At 41.5% G+C, this 19250-nt stretch overlaps 1 protein-coding gene across 1 annotated transcript; it reads left to right on the forward strand.

Annotated features, from left to right (window-relative positions):
* The first annotated feature begins 72 nt into the window (after positions 1-72).
* On the forward strand, positions 73-18938 carry LOC136435763 (protein Spindly-A-like). Its single transcript, XM_066429464.1, has 11 exons — positions 73-442; positions 2235-2430; positions 7049-7219; positions 8150-8344; positions 10260-10409; positions 12842-12940; positions 13490-13600; positions 15357-15503; positions 16086-16195; positions 17035-17219; positions 17695-18938. Exons 2-11 carry the CDS (start codon positions 2257-2259, stop codon positions 18393-18395), a joined length of 2043 nt encoding a protein of 680 aa, XP_066285561.1. The 5' UTR covers positions 73-442; positions 2235-2256; the 3' UTR covers positions 18396-18938.
* The last annotated feature ends 312 nt before the right edge of the window (positions 18939-19250 follow it).

A 19250-nucleotide genomic window follows, 5' to 3' on the forward strand; every position in this document is an offset into this window, starting at 1 on the left:
CCGTTTAGGAGCCAGAAAGTGAAACCCTGGAGTAGTTAGTCTGGTAGAGACTAACCTGGCACCTTCAAGCAGATGTGGGGGTGATGCGTTTTCTGACGGTCGGGCTTCTCCAGCTCTGACAGTTGTAGATTCAAACATCTGCAGACAGACTCACAGAGGATAAATGAACGGAGGGACTAGCTGCCAGAGAGAATTCGAAGATCTTTCACCAAATATCTGAGTGGAGAACTGGAGATCTATTCAAAACAACTTCTCTCCTACTACTTCTTACCTCAAGAAGAATGGACTCTTCCAATGACGTTTTAGCGTGTGATTGGCTACTGACGGTCACGCCGCCATTTTGAAAACTGGAAGGGAAAATTTGTGAAGAAATCTTTGGCTACCCGACTTCAAAAGTGTCTGACTCACATTAGTCCAGTCTGCAGAACACAAACATTTCTTGGTAAGGAAACGAAACGTCGTTAGTTTGTTTATTGAAATGCTGGCAATACAACCTAAGTCATTGACGTGTAGTAATGTCTGTTAGTATGTATGGGGAGGGGGCGGTGTGCTAAAAATAATGATATTTTTATAACGTTATAGCTAAAACCAAACTTTATTTACTTATTTATACCTTTTATTAGCCGCGGCGACTGTTGGAGGGCTTCTCTTACTTGCAGTCGCCGCGGCTAACCTTTTATCAACTTTTCCTAAACGTGATATTTGCTGAAACCTGTGTTCGGTGGTAGCCTCCGTTGCAGGCTCTGAAGCGGCTTTTTGGGGGGCCAGGGCTCGAAATTCAGTCTTGGGAATACGTGCACTGGTGCACCCAATTTTTCAATTGGGTGCACCAAAAAATTGTTGGGTGCACCACATAAAATAAAGTAGAATGTAACTATTCTAAGCAAAACCTAATGACAAACCTTACTGTTCCTCTTCATGCGCGTTTGGCACGCGATCTCGGCACACAGTTTTGAAGCTTTCAAAATCGAAATTAACTCGAATTCTAACATCAAAATCTTAAACAAGTACTACAACAAAGATTTTATTAGAAATGTTATTTGACAAAAGGGTTGGACACGTTTTGAAGATCTCCCTTGCTCCTTGCCCTATAACTTAGGCATGTAGTATGTACATAAAGAACGTACTGGCCCAACCAACTTTTCACTGGCCCAAAATTTAAATGAAACATTTGATTTCTATGCATTTTTACAGCACGGAAATCCTCTTATTTTTTAAAATTTTTTAGTAAAAATAGGACTCATTTTGTGGATATCATGTACTTGACGAGAAGCATGATCTTATTACATCAGACCAATATCTAGAGAATGCACATCTACCCATGCAAATATCGCACCCATGTAAAAATGGCACCGGCCCATCGGTACGGTAGATGATGAGCTTGCCCCATTAGCACTACATCAGGGGTGCCAAAGAATACATACGAATTTTACGGAATACATACAAATTTTACGGAATACATACGATCCATTACTAGAAACATACGATCCGTACGGAATACATACGATCCATTGCGCAGAAACATACGATCCGTACGAAATACATACGATCCATTACGCGGAATACATACGATCCTTACTAATTTGCTGGCCATCACGCCAGCACCGAATCTAGCTTTGTCTGGTCCTCCTAGTTGGTCTAAGCCTACATCAGTCTTGATTTAGTGCAGCTTAAGATTTTTAGAGTTTATCCGGATGGGATACGCCATTATTAAGCTCTTATAAGCCAAGATATCGTAGGAAGAACTGGTTATCCCGAGTCCGCCATATTGAATTTGCCGCCGATGTCACGTGATCAGGACATTTCTACAAATTAGTACGGATCGTGTGTATTCCGCGTAATGGATCGTATGTATTCCGTACGGATCGTATGTTTCTGCGTAATGGATCGTATGTATTCCGTACGGATCGTATTTTTCTAGTAATGGATCGTATGTATTCCGTAAAATTCGTATGTATTCCGTAAAATTCGTATGTATTCCGTAAAATTCGTATGTATTCTTTGGCACCCCTGTACATGCATGTTTCTGCACTGTGGGTTCTGTATGTTCTGCCGGAGGGGTGAAGTCTGCTATCTCTACCCTAGGCCTGTTTCACTTTCAGGGACAGATAACTGTAGACCAGGATGACTGCCATGGTCTCTTTTGCCTTTTAGTTTAATTTTTAAGTATTGTTTATTATGGCTTGTTTGTCAGCTAGATCTAGAGGAGGTGAAGCCTGCTATTTCTGTTTCAGGTGCCATAGTTGACAGGGTGCCATGGAGGACATTCCACAGCTGCAGGAGCAGGTGCGCAGGTTAAAGGAGAAAGTCCGTAACTATGAGGCAGACCTGGAGTTGGCTGGACATGCTGGTAACCAGCTGCTGGAGCTTAACAATGAGCTGCAGCTGCAGCAGGAGGGCCTGCACAAAGACTACACCAAGAAGATTGAGGTTGGAAAACCTCACTATGCTCAGCCTCTTACTGCCAGATTGATGTACAGTAAGGAAGAGGGAATAAATGCATATTTGAGCTCAGGCTAGCCTGACGAATCAAGCTTCTAGTGGCCAGCTGGTCCTGTAACCGCCATCCCCCTTGGGTGGGGGTCAGTAACCTCCAGCCGAGAGCTTGTGTAAATACAGGCTAAGCTCAGGCCATACGTTATATTTGTTACGTTATAACATGATATAAGGTTGCAGTGTTTTGAATAACCGCCTGCAATTTGCAGAAAGATTGCAGGAGAAAAATCAACCAAACTGCAACTTTGCAGAATGAAAAAATCAGTGCTGTTTGCTGTTGTGATTTCTTCAGACCCTGCCCTCGCATGGGCGTGATGACAGAAGTAATGAAACCGTGGCCACTGCATCAGCCTGTGGTCCTAGATGGACTAATGAAGTTTAGAACTACAGTCAAACCTGCCCAAGGCGACCACCCGGGGGAACGAGCAAAAACGGTCGCGATGGACAGGTGGTCGCCATGAAGAGGATTCCAATCATAACATGTTTCCAGGTCGAGGTGTTCAAATACAGTGTACTACGTAGATGGATGAAAAATTATGTGATTTTAGACAGCATGACCCCCACAAGGTTCAATTCTCATTGACAGAAAGATCCTACAGAAATTACAGTTTCTGTTATCGTTGTAATATTTGTATACCGTTACATCGTGTACAAATGTTCGTCATAATTTTGACTAAAAACAGCGCCCTACCGCATTCACACACACACACACACACACACATAAAATCTAGGTTTTTTAAAAGGCCTAAGACATTAATCCCTCGAAAACACCTGCTGACCCCAGCCTTCTTTTGGGCGCCGACCGCTGGATTAAAGCGGCAAAAAGTTTGATCTGACAACTGAAGGCTGAAAACGGGAAGTTTTGATACCGCCGCCGAGCATGCAACCGCATCAAAAGGTAACAGTGGAGCAGAACGCACAGCGTCGGCGATTACAAGCAAGCAGCGCCCAATAAAGGTTTGTGAGAGTCATGGAAATAATAAGAATATAAGAATATTAATTTTTATCAATGATGAAAGTATTCTAAATATTCATACACAGAAGCGTCGTGATTAAGAAAAGTCAGCGTTATGCCGCGCTGAAACAAAGATGGCGTCGCGGACCAAGGAACAACATGTCTCGACCGACGTTTTGCCCTCCGCTAAGTCATTTTCCGGCGGAATTTAGTAAGACAGAGACACATTTTTTGTTGAAAATACAAGAAATGGATAGCAATTTCTGTGAAATCTGACGTTTTGACGCCATGCACTATGTGATCTTTTTGAAAATTGAGTTCAAACCGAACCGAGCTTGCGGTAAACGATGGGCACAACAGCATCGATATTTAAGTATTCACAATCCTTTGTATTTACAATGTTTATAGTGGGAACATTTTATTAAAACACTTCATGGAGGAATCAATGCTATTCATATATTTTTGTCCGTCAAGGTCTAAAAAACATTACCGCGAAATCCGGCAGCAAAATTCGATGTCACCACACGCTGGAAAAACGCGGTCGCCATGGCCAGGGATTGTGCTCTGTGCAGTCCCAATTCGTGGCGGTCACGGTCGTGTTGGACGGGTGGTCGCCTTGGGCAGGCCACTAAATGCTTGTGCCTATGGGGAAAATTTTCGGGACCGAAAAAAAGCGGTCGCCATGGTCAGGTGGTCGCGTTGAAAAGGTGGTCGCCTAGGCAGGTTTGACTGTACATGTACTCGCTTTGTGAGCAAGGAGAAGGTGGAAATTATCATGTGCGCGAAAAACATTAATACCGCCGGGCCGTCTGTCTCAAGTTAGATTCCAATGATTAAAACCGATAGCGATTATAATTATTTATTTATCTATTTATTATAATCATAATTTGATATTTGATAAAAATGCCTTTGCTGTTGCAATTTCAATGAAGTAAATTTGCTTCTCATTTGAATCATATTTCACACACATGTATATTGATCCTGTTTCAAAATTTTCTTCTAAGTTAAAGATAGAGTGAGAGGATAGAGAATTACAGCAATATTGCAAAGTTAGATATGAATGATGTAAATAAGTAGGCATTATTATGTTGCAAAGGTAATGCACTAGTAGTATCAGTGGTAGAAATACTTTTTTTCAGTGTTCTGCAATATTGCAGAATGTCAAAATTTCTTTCTGCAATTTGAAAATATTTTCTGCAAATACACATGCCTCCATACTACAACCTTCTCAACTTAATAATGCCTACTTACTTACATTATATCTAGAGCTTTGCAACATTGCTGTAAATCTTTATTCTCTCACTCTATCTTTGATAATCACTAGCAAAGTTTTTAAGAAATAACATGCATGTGTGTGAAAAATATTCAAATTGATAGCGAAAATTGCAACAGCAAAAGTATATTCATTCAATATCAATCAAATCAAATATTCGTTTGATCATTTCAGTATGTGTGTCAAAATTAAAAACAAATTCAACAGCCTGCCTGATAAGGAGGACAAGAGAATTAAATCCTTGCAAGAAATTTAAATACGGGTTCTGATGCGTAATATAAGATCGCACAACCTGTGACACAGCCACGGCCCACAGAAAACATGACAAAAACCGAGAAAAAAATGTAAAATTCAAAATAAAACGCCTTTGTTTAGTTTATGCAAACCTTGGCATCTGTGTAGTTTTTTGTATAAATCTGAAACATCGCTATCGGTTTCAAACATCGGACTCCGACTTCAGACTTTCGGGGAGACTCCAGCGACGGCCCGGCGATGTTAGTTTTTCACGGTGGGTGCCCCCCCTCCCCACTGTTTCGGCACAGGAGAAAATGTTCCGCCTTTTCCACACAAGGCGGTGCTCAATATCTATCCGAGTAGTTCTCAACTTCATCGCTACGGGCTAATGTAGTGGCCACCGTTTCGTTCCTTCTGTCATCGCGCCCATGCCCTGATTTCGGGCTCTGAAGAAATCGCATGCTTGCGACATATTTGTTTACGCTAGAAACATCCTGGAATTGTTTTCCCGACTTTTGCCGACCCCGAGATCGTGACCGCGGCGATTAGCGAGGGTTGACAGAAATGCACGAATTTGACATTTTCTCACATGATTTGTCCCCGAAGTTATCACGGAAAGTGTCGAAACGCTGTAGCTATAGTATGCATATGGAGGCTTGTGTATTTGCAGAAAATATTTTCAAATTGCAACAAAATTTAGACATTCAGTCACATTGATTCTGCAATATTGCAGAACACTGAAAAGTATTTCTACACTGGGTTGTGTGTTTTACAGGCTCTGGAACAGTATACATAGTACAGCTGAAGATTGTGTGTTGTACAGGCTGTGGAACAGTAGTACAGCTGAAGGTTGTGTGTTGTACAGGCTGTGGAACAGTAGTACAGCTGAAGGTTGTGTGTTGTACAGGCTGTGGAACAGTAGTACAGCTGAAGGTTGTGTGTTGTACAGGCTGTGGAACAGTAGTACAGCTGAAGGTTGTGTGTTGTACAGGCTGTGGAACAGTAGTACAGCTGAAGGTTGTGTGTTGTACAGGCTGTGGAACAGTAGTACAGCTGAAGGTTGTGTGCTGTACAGGCTGTGGAACAGTAGTACAGCTGAAGGTTGTGTGTTGTACAGGCTGTGGAACAGTAGTACAGCTGAAGGTTGTGTGTTGTACAGGCTGTGGAACAGTAGTACAGCTGAAGGTTGTGTGTTGTACAGGCTGTGGAACAGTAGTACAGCTGAAGGTTGTGTGTTGTACAGGCTGTGGAACAGTAGTACAGCTGAAGGTTGTGTGTTGTACAGGCTGTGGAACAGTAGTACAGCTGAAGGTTGTGTGTTGTACAGGCTGTGGAACAGTAGTACAGCTGAAGGTTGTGTGTTGTACAGGCTGTGGAACAGTAGTACAGCTGAAGGTTGTGTGTTGTACAGGCTGTGGAACAGTAGTACAGCTGAAGGTTGTGTGTTGTACAGGCTGTGGAACAGTAGTACAGCTGAAGGTTGTGTGTTGTACAGGCTGTGGAACAGTAGTACAGCTGAAGGTTGTGTGTTGTACAGGCTGTGGAACAGTAGTACAGCTGAAGGTTGTGTGCTGTACAGGCTGTGGAACAGTAGTACAGCTGAAGGTTGTGTGTTGTACAGGCTGTGGAACAGTAGTACAGCTGAAGGTTGTGTGTTGTACAGGCTGTGGAACAGTAGTACAGCTGAAGGTTGTGTGTTGTACAGGCTGTGGAACAGTAGTACAGCTGAAGGTTGTGTGTTGTACAGGCTGTGGAACAGTAGTACAGCTGAAGGTTGTGTGTTGTACAGGCTGTGGAACAGTAGTACAGCTGAAGGTTGTGTGTTGTACAGGCTGTGGAACAGTAGTACAGCTGAAGGTTGTGTGTTGTACAGGCTGTGGAACAGTAGTACAGCTGAAGGTTGTGTGTTGTACAGGCTGTGGAACAGTAGTACAGCTGAAGGTTGTGTGTTGTACAGGCTGTGGAACAGTAGTACAGCTGAAGGTTGTGTGTTGTACAGGCTGTGGAACAGTAGTACAGCTGAAGGTTGTGTGTTGTAAAGGCTCTGGAACAGTAGTACACTGTACAGCTGAAGGTTGTGTGTTTTACAGGCTCTGGAACAGGAAAAGTACAACCAACAGCTGAAACTTGAGGCAGTGAGGGGACAGCTGGAAGCACAGGTGACGGACCTTGACATGCAGAGACGTGACGACGTGTCCAGGGAGAGACAGCTGAGGGAACAGCTCCAGACTGAACATGCCCAGAAAGTCAAGACTCTTACTGTAAGTGTTTCGTGGAACCTTTCGGGTAGAAAGCCCAGAAAGTGAAAATAGTGTGTGTAAACTTCAATGTTGCCTGAAAAATCAATATAACTATTAGTGTCTTGTAAGTTCATTGAATGTTCAAGTCTGCATTTTGATGATGTACTTGTCAAGTGTGAGAAACTTTATAGGCCAGTGGAGGGCCCCTATGCTCAAACTATGCTACATGTAGGGTTCGAAATACAATTAAGCAACTTGCAATTTGCAAGCAATTTTCAAGATTTGCAAGTAAATATAATATGGTTGAAGAGATTCATCAGTGACATGTAATAATAGTTACAAGAATATTCATCAATCAGTGACTTAGAAAAGGTAACGAGATACGCACCTCCAAATTTTCGATGTCTACTGTACATCTTGATCACGGAGTGACCTGGTCTCGCGAGAACATGAGACTAGGACTAGACTTGTGAAAATACTGGTGGATCTTGTACTAAAGGCCGACGGAAGATTCAGCCCCAAGATTCGGCAAGACAGGCAAAAGTGACTGGTTCATCTTAGCAATACTACAGATAAAATTACCATGCACAATGCTATTTCACTTCTGGTGTTGGTTTTTAGGTCCCAAAACCACTGAACATGCAGAAAAGTACTACTTTAAAAGTTGCTATGTCAGGCTGAGTATGTATGTACAGCAGGAGCAGTTACATCTATAATATTGCAAGTTAATTTTTCAAATTGAAAGTCAAATTTTTGACAACTTGCAATTTTGCAAGTAACCAAAAAATGTATTTCGATCCCTGCATATAGCTACATGTATGATGTAGTATACCGGTGTAAGGCGGTGTTCCAACCATTATATGATTTGTTGACAGGGGCATATGCATACAAACTTTACCACACCTTTGTATTACTGATAGGATGTACAAAAAATGTGTTTTGTGACTGTAGGACCAGATTCGTGACTTGAAAACCTCCCAGGAGGAAGCAGCCATGTTGGAACAGCAGCTGCGAGACAAGGTGGAACAGCAGGAACAGCTACTATGTGAAGCCCAGAGCCAGCGACGCGACCCTAACATGTCTGTGAGCCTGGGAGAGGACAGCATGACACTACAGCTGGAGCTGGACCAGCTCAGAACAGACAAGGTTATTAGCTTCACACACCTCGCAGTACAGTTCTCCTGCTGCACGTGTGACAAAATATGCAGGTCACGGTCGTGGATGTAAAGTTAATGTTTTAAGTTGAGCCAAATGTGTTTGTACTGCTATATGGTTTGAGAGCTTTTGGGTTTATTACACGGTACTGAAAATAGTTTTCCATGTAGATGTTTCAAATTGCATGTAAAATATTTGCCAACATGATAATTTTGCATGTAACGGAAAAAATGTATTTCTACTCTAGCACTGCATTTGTCAAAACCAGTGGCATAGTGTAATACTGGGTAATTGCCACCCTTCCAAATGACAGGTACGAATCAAAAATTTTGGTAACTGCAGTCACTAGTGTGCAGAGTACATTAAAACTTTTCGGTCCCTGCTTCCAAAAAAACCGCTAAGGGGTCAAAACACAACTAACTCTTCCACTAGTAGAACCAAAAATCGCTAAGATATCGCCTACTTGCAAATGCAATTGAAGCATATCGCTTTTCTGGAGGCATTGTTCTCTCAATATCGCTCTTTAATACGTTATTTATTGCTTTTAGTATCGCTTTTTAGAGTCACTTAAAAAGCGATTTTCTATTGTTTAAAAAAATCGCTTTCAACGTAGTTCTTGATCAACTGTGAAAACTCACGCCTTTGTGAGAAACACGCCCCGCACGCGCGCGGCACCCGATCAGGCGGAGAAGCCCAAGCGCTCTGAAGTGACGACCCCAACAGCGACAAAAGGCCACAGCCAGCTGTTGCCTTGCACATGTAACGTTATAGCTCCAATTATCAATCTCCTCGGAGAACAGGGAACTGTGTCATTTTGTGAGAGAACTGCGATATGTGCCGATTTATACCACCGAAGATGTCATTTTTGGAGCGGATTTACGATGATGGGCATTTTCATAAACACGCTAATTTGTCAACTTCCCAGATCTCTTTGATGTTACAGACTATTGTATATTGGCACTGGAGGATTTAAGTCTAAGTAAGTCATGACATCGACTGTACGGCTTGTATGCATCATAACCCTCAGCGCTAGTTATAAACAGAATTGAACTAAACTGTACACATGTTATGGTGCTACCGAATGCCCGCGGTGCGATCCTTATGACTGTTTATAAGCCGGGCGGCGCGCCTTTGTTTGAACCCTGTGTTCTCGCCGCACAAGAGCTATCTGCCACTCAAATCCTGACAATAGCATGTCTGTAACACGAGATATCAAACCCAGAAGTTCCGCTGCAGCACCATAGCAAGCCACTAGATACATGAACGCTGACGAAAACATGACCTTCTCAGTGAAGGTAATAACTCTGTGCTAGACTTTTATAACTTGTACTTCACTCACCATGGTCATGGGAAGTACAAGGTGTCATTTCAGTTAAACAGATGACGGATTTCTCTGTTTGAGAATTTTACACACAAAAGTCAACTGTCATGGTACTGGAAGGAATTTGTTCCAGTTTAAAAAAAAGGTTTTTGGGGTATAGGGACAGGACTGGAAATTCCCTTTTGGAAATTGGGAATAGGTGCACTGAACATCTAGGTGCACAGAAAGAATTTAGTGTGTACAACATGAAATAAGGTAGAATGTCAGCAAATGTAATTACAAACCCTACTGTGTATCTCAAGAACTGGAATTTGCAATTTTAATTCTCCCAAATCAGTAATACATCAAAGTACAAGAAAGGACTTATTGCTGTTTACAAAATTTAAATTTCTAGAATATTCTGTATACTTGTGTTCAATAGTAACTTTACCATATAGCCTACAAAAATATCTAGGTGCACTGGTGCACCCACAGTCAACAAGTAGGTGCAAAGCTCCAATTTCCAATTTTGGTTGCACAAATGGGGAAGGGGACCCATTATTTCCAGCCCTGAGAAATGACGAGATGTCCATGATTGTTGTGCAGACAAACCTTGGTCTGCAGCTGCGGGACTCTGAGGACATTGTGCAGCAGCTGCGCTTCAGCCTGGACAAGCAGCAGGAAACATCTGCAGCCCTCAGGCACGAGCTGGAGGAGACAGAGAGGAAGGCAACAGGCTACTACAATGCACTAGAGGTAGGCAAAAATGTACCCTCATTGTAGTACTAGCCCTGAGATTGAGTCACCAAATCCACTTGCCTTTCTGCAGGAAGGTTTGGGCAAAGGGTACAAATTTTGAGAAATGTTTCTTTTCGTAAGAATCTTCCCCATTCTCCTATAGCAGAGCTGCAATATTGAGGGCGTGGAAAATAATTGACTGTTTAAGCCAATCAGAGATTATACCTTAGTGGAAAGGGAAAGCTATCAGATATGGCCAGCTACTCATTGATATTCAAAAGCAAGATGATTGGCATGTACTGTTCAGGAACAGTCCTTTCTGCTTCCAAACTTGTTTATCGGGTATGGAATTTTGGATCTTTCGGATCTGAGGGTAGAGGGCAACCACGGCATCACTGTATACCAACCAATCATACGAAGGATGTACACTGTATCACCCTATCACAAACAGAAACAGGTTTTCTGCTGAGTGCTGAAAATGTGCAGTCTAGGCCCCAGGAGAAAACCTGTTTGTCTTTGCGATAGGATGGCCGCACTAGTACTGCTGATCAGCTTGTGCCATATAAAGCAAACTCATCAATATCTATAAGCTAGACGTGTCAATAGAGTTTTGGTCAGACGAAGCAAGCAGGGCTCGAACCCCAAGCAGGTACAAACAAGATTGGCAATGGTGGTCTCTGTAAATGTTTTTAAGCCCACATGCAAATAAAAACATCACTTGCATAAATTATGATAAATTATGTAAATGAGGCCCTCATATGCAAGATTTATGTCTAATAATGGCCACATTTACTTAACTTACAAAATGTTGCAAGAATGAAATCCCCATCATTTACCACTATGGATGTTTTAGAGTCCTATAATGGAATGCAGCTGATTTATAAACTTTCCTTAATAATCATGCAAATTTGATATTGATTTGCATAATTGGCATATGATTATGTAAATCATCACTTAAGGTTCCGGTTCCGGAATTTGTTTTGACCGAATACCTAAATAGTCCCTAAAATAAGACGCAAATCTGAGGTTTTCTCGGTAGTTTTAGCTCCAGATTTTTTGTCTATCGCTATGTGTTATGTTTTTTATTTCCTGAAAGGCCCGATCTTCGTAGCGTTTTACGGTTTTGGAGTTTTGGTCGCCTGCGAAGACTTCCTGGTATCAGTGCGCGATGACGGTAACGTGGCCTTGTTGCCTGATTACCCGAATCGTGCGTTCTATGTGCGTTTTGCATGGTTTCGCACCATCTGGGATTACGGATAACGTATCCTCACTTTTTTTTCATATTTTACAGAATGATGACCTTTATTGCCAAATCAGTCATTATCCTAGGAAAACCCTTCCAGCGGCCTTGGAAGAATGCCCCCAAAATAGAAGTTTTGGGGATGAAAGTTGCTTTCAATGATGGTTTTCACCAAAAATGATGTTTCCACAGAAAATGTCAAATGGGTCTGTCGTTCAGTGGCAAGGCACCCCTATCCATCGGAAACATTGAATTGCCCGGAAAAGGATGTTTGCAGAAGCGCTATTGCCTTTCTAGGAACGAGTCAGGTCGGCCCCAAATTGTAGAAAAAACTCCGAACTGAGACCTTAAGCTATCTGCATACCAAAGATTAACACAATCCGTCAGCCCCTTCTTTGTTTGAAAGTTTGATCCATCAGCTCCTGCAGTTCCAAAAAAGCTGCTAGGGCGTCCAAATCTACTGGACCTATTCTCCCAACAAAGAGCCATCCACCACTTAAAAATCATGACCATAGCATGTTCAGAACAAGAGATTTCAAAAGCGATAGTTCCCCTTCAGTACCATAGAAAGTTGCTAGGGGGCTCAGAATCCAATCTTTTTAAGGTCTCACAAAGCTAAGGCCTACCTACCTACCAAATTTGAAGACAATCCATCCAGGCATTCTTGAGTTATCGTCCCGTGGACTTTCACATTCCTGTGTAATTCCTGGAATTCTTGCAAACTGCACACAATATATAAACAATTAGGCTTGCCCCTGAGGTATCGCCAAAAAATGTATGCTCTGATTTGGCTCTGCTAAAGGAGAATGATCTTCCCCAAAGCATAAACAAACTACATTGTATGTGAAAAAAAGATTTAAAAGTTTTGATTGAGTGACCGGGTGTACTGCATGGTTGAGGTTTTGTAATTATGGTACTTTCATCAGTGTGTTTTTTATCACCCTAACTTCCTTATTAATACAGTTTCAAACCCCCGTGGCTCCACACACAAAGTAACCACTATTGAGGTGCTGTGAGAGATGAGAGGGCAATCTGACTTCACATTATTTCTCTCCAAGTGCTGAGAATGCAATATATTAATGCCACTCTGTATGTCTATGCGTATGTACGTTAGTTAAACAGTTCTATATTCACAGTATGAGTAACCTCACATTCCTACAGTTTGTACATTTACAGTATGATGTCTCTAATCATGGTTCTTGATGTACAGAAAAGTCGTGAGGACATCCTTGGACTAGAGGCACAGATAGAAGCCCTGAAGCTACAGTCTGTGGACCCCAACAGTCGGGGAAACTCACTCTTTGCAGAGGTACATGTAAACTTGAGTAGTTTTTTTCTACCAGGGTCCTGTTTTATTAGTGTTATTTATCTATATGATAGTATAAGTCAACTAAGAGTCAACCCATTCTTATTTTATCTAAGTTTTTCCTATTTTTTCACAATGTAGACAGGAATGTTGACTTCCCTCTCAGTCTGTGTACAATGTAGCTACATGTATATGTGTGTATGTCTTTCATATTATATAACTTGTAAACAGGTTTGTATTTACCTGAATATCTTGTACATGTACCTCCAACCTAATGTGGAGGTACAATTTATTCATCCTCTCTTATAAAACCTGCCGCCTGTACAATGTACATGTATTACAGCCTTTGGATGTACTTGGCTGTTGTTCCCAGGAAAGATACCAGCCGTGCACCTTGCTGCTTGTCTGTTAAGTCCATGTGATAGGCTGGTAATTTTGTGGGAACAACAGCTGGGGAGTACCTGATTGCTTACTGCCCCAGAAGGCTGGCTTGTGGTGCTATTTGCCAGAGGTCTTACCGTTTGAGAGGATGTATAATTGTTGATGTTCCAGGTGGAGGACCGTCGTGTGGCTGTAGAGAAGAAGATGATCTCCATGCAGGTCCAGCACGAGTCTCTGAAGAAACAACACATGGCAACAAAACAACAGCTGCAGAAGTTAAAGGTATTACCTGAGTATTGCCACAAAGTTGTTTTTCGCTGCTGTAAATGCCTTTAAGTTCGTAGGGATTTAATTTTGCGTTGTGGAGAATATGGAGTATTTGCGATAGTTTCAAGTTCTCAGTTGAAACAAGGAGATAGGTGGGCAGAAGACAGAACAAGCATTTTCGCGGTGGTTTTAAGTTCATGGTGAAGAGGTCATCGTGAAACCTGCCAACATCAAACCACTGCGAAAATTTCAACATTTACAGTATGTCCTCAAACTGAAGGCCATACAGAACTGTGGGTCTCAGTGGTTAGTATGGTTGACTCACTCTACGGGTCCTTGGTTCAAACCCCTGACATGACCCGATGTTGTGCCCTTGAAAAGGCACTTATTGTGACTTAACAAATTTCTAATCTTGACACTCGTGATGAGAATGAATATTGGTTAGAGATGACCTCTCAGATGTGGGACATAAATCCAGAGCTTCTGTGTTTCAGTAGATCAAACCAATCAGTCCAGTCTAACGTGGACATATTTATCTATTTGTCTTTGTCTCTTTTCGATAAACAGTGTTTGAAATACCCACCTGCAGTCTGCAATTCGCAGAAATATTTTCAAGATTGCAGAAGAAATATTAAACAACCTGCAATTTTGCAGAATAAAAAAATCAGGCTTGGGATTCGATGGTATCTCAATTTAGCAAACTAACAGCACTGTACATGAACTGAAACCTGTGCCGCGCAAACCTGACAAACTACGTAGGGGACAAGGTTTGTGTGAAGCTTTTCTATGCCATCCAGTAATATTATTTCGATTTTTGACATTTTTCCGTAGGCCGCGGCTGTGCATTTTTGTCACAGGTTGTGTGATCTTAATTACGCATCAGAACATGTATTCCTCACAAGCATATTATGTCCTTGTTCCTCCGGATCAGGCAGGTTTTTGGATTTTTTTCCACATGCATGTACTTTTGAAATCATAGAAAATACTGTTTGATTTGATTGATATTGAATGAAAAATAAACAAACAAACAATAGATAAATATGCTATTGCTGTTCCAATAAGTAGATTCGCTTGCCATTTGAATTTTTCACACACACATGTTAAGATCTATGTTACCAGTATTCCTGTTTCAAACTTTACTAGACAATAGTAAACAAATTATTAGATTTAGAGTAAGAGAATAAAGAAGCAGCAATGTTCCAAGGCTAAACATGATGCACATGATGCATTATTATATTAGGTTGAGAATAAAGAAGGAAAGAAAGAAAGAAAGAAGGTTGTAGTATGGAGACTTGTGTATTTGCAGAAAATATGTTCAAATTGCAGAACAAAATTTTGACATTCTGCAATATTACAGAACACTGGAAAAAAGTATTTCTACCACTGATACATGTATGTGTGGTAGATTCTTTAACGTGCTGGAGGTGTGGCTTTCCTCAAACACAGGACCTCCATTTAACATCCTAAACGAAGGATGTCCCTAACTGAAGCTAGGTACTCATTTTCACCAGAGTGAAGTGAAGAAAGTCGTGTTAAGCACCTTTCCCAAGAGCATAACGTTGGTGGCTTGTCAGGGGAATGGGCCAAACACCCTAACCGTTACACCAACCCAACGCTGCAGTTTACTGATAAATAGCTAGAACAAATAAACTTGTTAGAAACATTTGGACATTGTGTTGTGTTGTTTCCCCAGGCCCAGTTTACTGATAAATAGCTAGAACAAATAAACTTGTTAGAAACGTCTGGACATTGTGTTGTGTTGTTTCCCCAGGCCCAGTTTGCTGCCCTGCTACAGATGGGAGGGGGGCGCGCTGATGCCTCCCAAGTGCAGCGACTGGAACAGGCGCTGTCACAGAGCCGGGCAGAAACACAAGTGCTGTCTAACAAGCTCAAAGCCACAGAGAGACAGCTGGAGATGGTAAGGTCTCAAGTTAGTACATAGAATATAAGATTCCCTGAAAAACATAAAATTCAGATTGACCATTGATTGCAACAGGTCGCATGTTGCCATGGTTTTCTCTTTCACCCTTCTGACAGTAGTTCCTTAGCTTAATAATATTCTCCACCGTGGAAGGGGGAAATCAACACCATCCACTTGCTCCATTGCTCCACTTCCTTGCAACAGTTTTGGGACCTATTAGAAAGTGAACAGTGCTGGCAGACGGTCACATTTTGGGGGCTTACTGGTCGAAGGAAATAGCAAATTTGTTTTATCCCCAAACAGAGCAGTCTTACATGTAGTCACTCTCTTTTTAAGACATTAGCTGTGAACTATCTCGATGAATACACCTGTGGCAAGGTGAGTAAAGTTAGTTTTAAGTGTCATCTATTGCCAAACCTATGGGATTATACTGATCATGACTTTGTGATCCAACCATGCTCTTCAAAATAGTACCAATGTGCGAACTATAATCAGGCTCAGCTTCTGACCTGGACCTGATCCTATAGACCTAGAACTAGACCTTCACCTGAAGTTTGTGTACTGATTGACCCATTCTAGGTGGAGAATAACCCCAGGAAAGCCTTTGAGCAGTACCAGAGTAACTTCAGCGAGCTCGGAGGGAGGAAAGATTACGCAGCCTTCCTGGAGGATCGACTCAAGGAGTCAAAGTAACACTTTTTCATTTTTCTGTACTTTTCTGGTATGGTCACAGATATTGTTCCTCATAACATGGATAGATTGTGTCATATGCTGTACCTATATTGCTTTGTTGTAGTTTACCTTGCGTTAAGTTGTGGGAATCCTTATTGTAGTTTACATGATTAGTGTATGACAAGAAGAACATGATTAGTACTTTGCAATAAAAAAAAGAAGAAGACATAAAAATGTCCTTGACATGTGAATTGTTAAAAGAGCTGGATGGTAGATGAAGGAAAGAAAAGTTTGAAAGCAGCTCAGGGCATCAGTGGAGTATTTAAGATACTTTAATGAAACACCAGCTTGATGTAGGATTTGGGTATCAAAACTGACAATGATTGGCATTTTCTTGTATTTCCTGAATTTACAAACAGTGCAAAAACATACAAAAATTTTGCTCTGAATACCTTTAAAGGAAACTAAAAGGTTAGTTTCAAAAGCCTTCTATACTCCAATGTATGTTAAATTAACTACTGAGTCTACTTCGGACCCGTATTACACAAATCCATAGTAACTTACGGCTCCCATAGCCATTTGAAAATCGTGCCGGTCTGGCCACCACTGCGTGATGGTGGGAGGGGGAGCATTAGCTATAGCTGCGCTGTTACATGGCTTACTGTCATCCTTTGGGAAAGTGAAGAAGGCTACTGTCATGATGTCATGAAAAACTACTGGAAAGGCTACTAGTATGGGAGTCCTAAATTGATGTGATATGGGTGATCTCCACTTTGTGGTATATTTATCATTATAGTAAAGAAGGCTTTTGAACCTAACCTTTTAGTATCCTTAAAAACTCTGTTGTCCTATATAGGGAGGAGACCAAAAAGGTGAAGTCACAGTTGGATCAGCAGAAGTTCCTCCAGATGGCAGACAAGGACAGACTGCTGCACTGTGAGAGGAAACTGTACGAGGCTGAGAGCAAGGCAGAGTCTCTCCACGGACAGAACATGAAGCTACTGGTGCAGCTGGAGGACATGAAGCTCAAGTACCAGCCAGGTGGGTGGGACAAGAAGCTACAGCATGGATCTGTAGGGTATTATCGTTTTGGGTTTGTGTGTTTGTTTGTCCTGGTGTGTGTCCGTGGTTAATTGAATATTGTAGAGTCACAGGACGTGAGGCAGAAGGGAAATTTCCAGGCTGTCCTCACATAAAATACCAGTAATGCCTATGAAATTGATACCATATAAAACAGAGTGGCTGAATTATTCTGACCTATAATGTACTTGGAGTTTCTTATTACACAACCAGGTAATCTCACCTGCTGACGTTTCGGTGTCTGTCAGACATCTTCTTCAGAGCTTCTGACTGGAGTACTGCTTCTCACCGCTATAAGTAGCCTGGTTGTGTAATAAGAAACTCCAAATATCCTATGTTCTACCAACCTGATGAAATTATTTTCGGATATAATGTACTATTGCAAATGTAGTTACCATGTTTTACCCATTTCTTTACATGATGCACTTTTTTTCAGAGCTGCTTGACAGTACCAAAGTTAGAATTGGAAGGTTGGAGAAAATCCCCCTGGGTAAGAAAAAGACAGCAGCAACTACATCTGCCAGCTCTGACATGGGAACAGCAGGGAAGACAGCTGGGGACATAGTGGGTGGTGCTTTGAAGAACAGCACTCACAAAGCTGCAAAAACCACAGGGAATGACAGCACCACAGAAAGTAGCACTGATACAGCTGCAAACCAAGCACCCAACAGCATGGTAGAAAATGATAACAAGCAAGGCACTGACATCAGCATAACAGGGAAGAAAGGAAATGGCTTGGGCAATCCTGATAGTGCAATGCCTTGTAAGGGAGACAGGGGGAGCTGCAGTAATGGAGCAGCAAAGGAAAATGCTCAAACTAACAGTGACAGTCAATCCTCTCTTTCAAGCGATAATGTTAGCACTAAGAATGCGCAGCTGGGACAGCAAGTAGAAATAAAGGAAGAGTTGAACATGGAAACAGACGAGTTTGTCAGTTCAAGGAAGGTTCGATTTGACGCCCCCATACAGCCAGGAGGTAGGTTGTCTATTATTGGTCGGAGAGATTGTGACAGTGATGATGATGATGATTATGATGAGGGTACAAGAAGGGTTAGAAGACCTATTGGGAGAGGGCGGAAGTCACACAAAGTTGTCCATGTGCCCTCGGATGGTAGACCAGAGTGTAAGCAACAATAGCAACCTTATATGCAGATATGGATCTTGTTTATGGATAAATCCTAAAGTCCTTTTGATGTCTAGAAATAATATTTAAAAAAAACAACTTGTAGCCTTTGTATTTGTTATTTATTACATATTTGTCAAATCTTTGAATTTTTTATTTTATTCTTCTAAGGCCACATCAATTTAATTTTGTGATTCTCAGACATTTGAAGTAAAGATTTAGCAAAAGACCAAGAGAAATCAGAGGACTGGGAGGAAAATTTGAATGACTATATTCTTCCCCTAAAAGTCTGTGCACTGCCAAGGAACAAACTTGGACATCAGGCTCTGTTTTCATTTACTTCCCGTTAGATTTAGAAGAACCATCTAATTGAATTTGTATGGCCTAATGTGATGTGTTATATAATCCAGATGCATGTAGGTGATACATATGTACCAATAAAATTGTTTTCAATTTGTCAGTGGCTACCTTCTGAGACATCCTACTTAAATATGTGTCAGGCTCTATTGGGTGATTCTTATGTATCATTAAAATATAATCATATAGCAAGGCATAAACTACCCAGTTGTGCCGTGTTTACTTGGTGCACCTTATGGGTATGAAATGTTTTAGAATAGCCACATCAATAATACAAATGATGTCCAAATTAACATGATTTATTAGTGATGATATTCTAGTCTAACCTACATCTATCACTAGCCTGACAGGCTCCTAACGACCCACCCAACTTGGAGCCAATCGGGACCTGGCAGTGAGAGATTGTGTAACACAGGCTACATGCCTCACTACTCTAATGTCCAACCATTTACCACTCGTGTATTATACAGTTTCTCCTTGATTATGCAAATTAGGTCATGATTTGCATTATT

Source organism: Branchiostoma lanceolatum, chromosome 5 (genome assembly GCF_035083965.1).
Source record: "Branchiostoma lanceolatum isolate klBraLanc5 chromosome 5, klBraLanc5.hap2, whole genome shotgun sequence".
In the NCBI taxonomy this organism is placed as follows: Eukaryota; Metazoa; Chordata; class Leptocardii; order Amphioxiformes; family Branchiostomatidae; genus Branchiostoma; species Branchiostoma lanceolatum.

Bases quoted from the DNA above. Each gene is read 5' to 3' on its own strand.
- LOC136435763 (XM_066429464.1), top strand. From the start codon at position 2,257: ATGGAGGACATTCCACAGCTGCAGGAGCAGGTGCGCAGGTTAAAGGAG. The intron at 2,431-7,048 runs GTTGGAAAACCT...TGTGTTTTACAG, and splicing joins ACTACACCAAGAAGATTGAG to GCTCTGGAACAGGAAAAGTA. The intron at 17,220-17,694 runs GTGGGTGGGACA...ACTTTTTTTCAG, and splicing joins GAAGCTCAAGTACCAGCCAG to AGCTGCTTGACAGTACCAAA.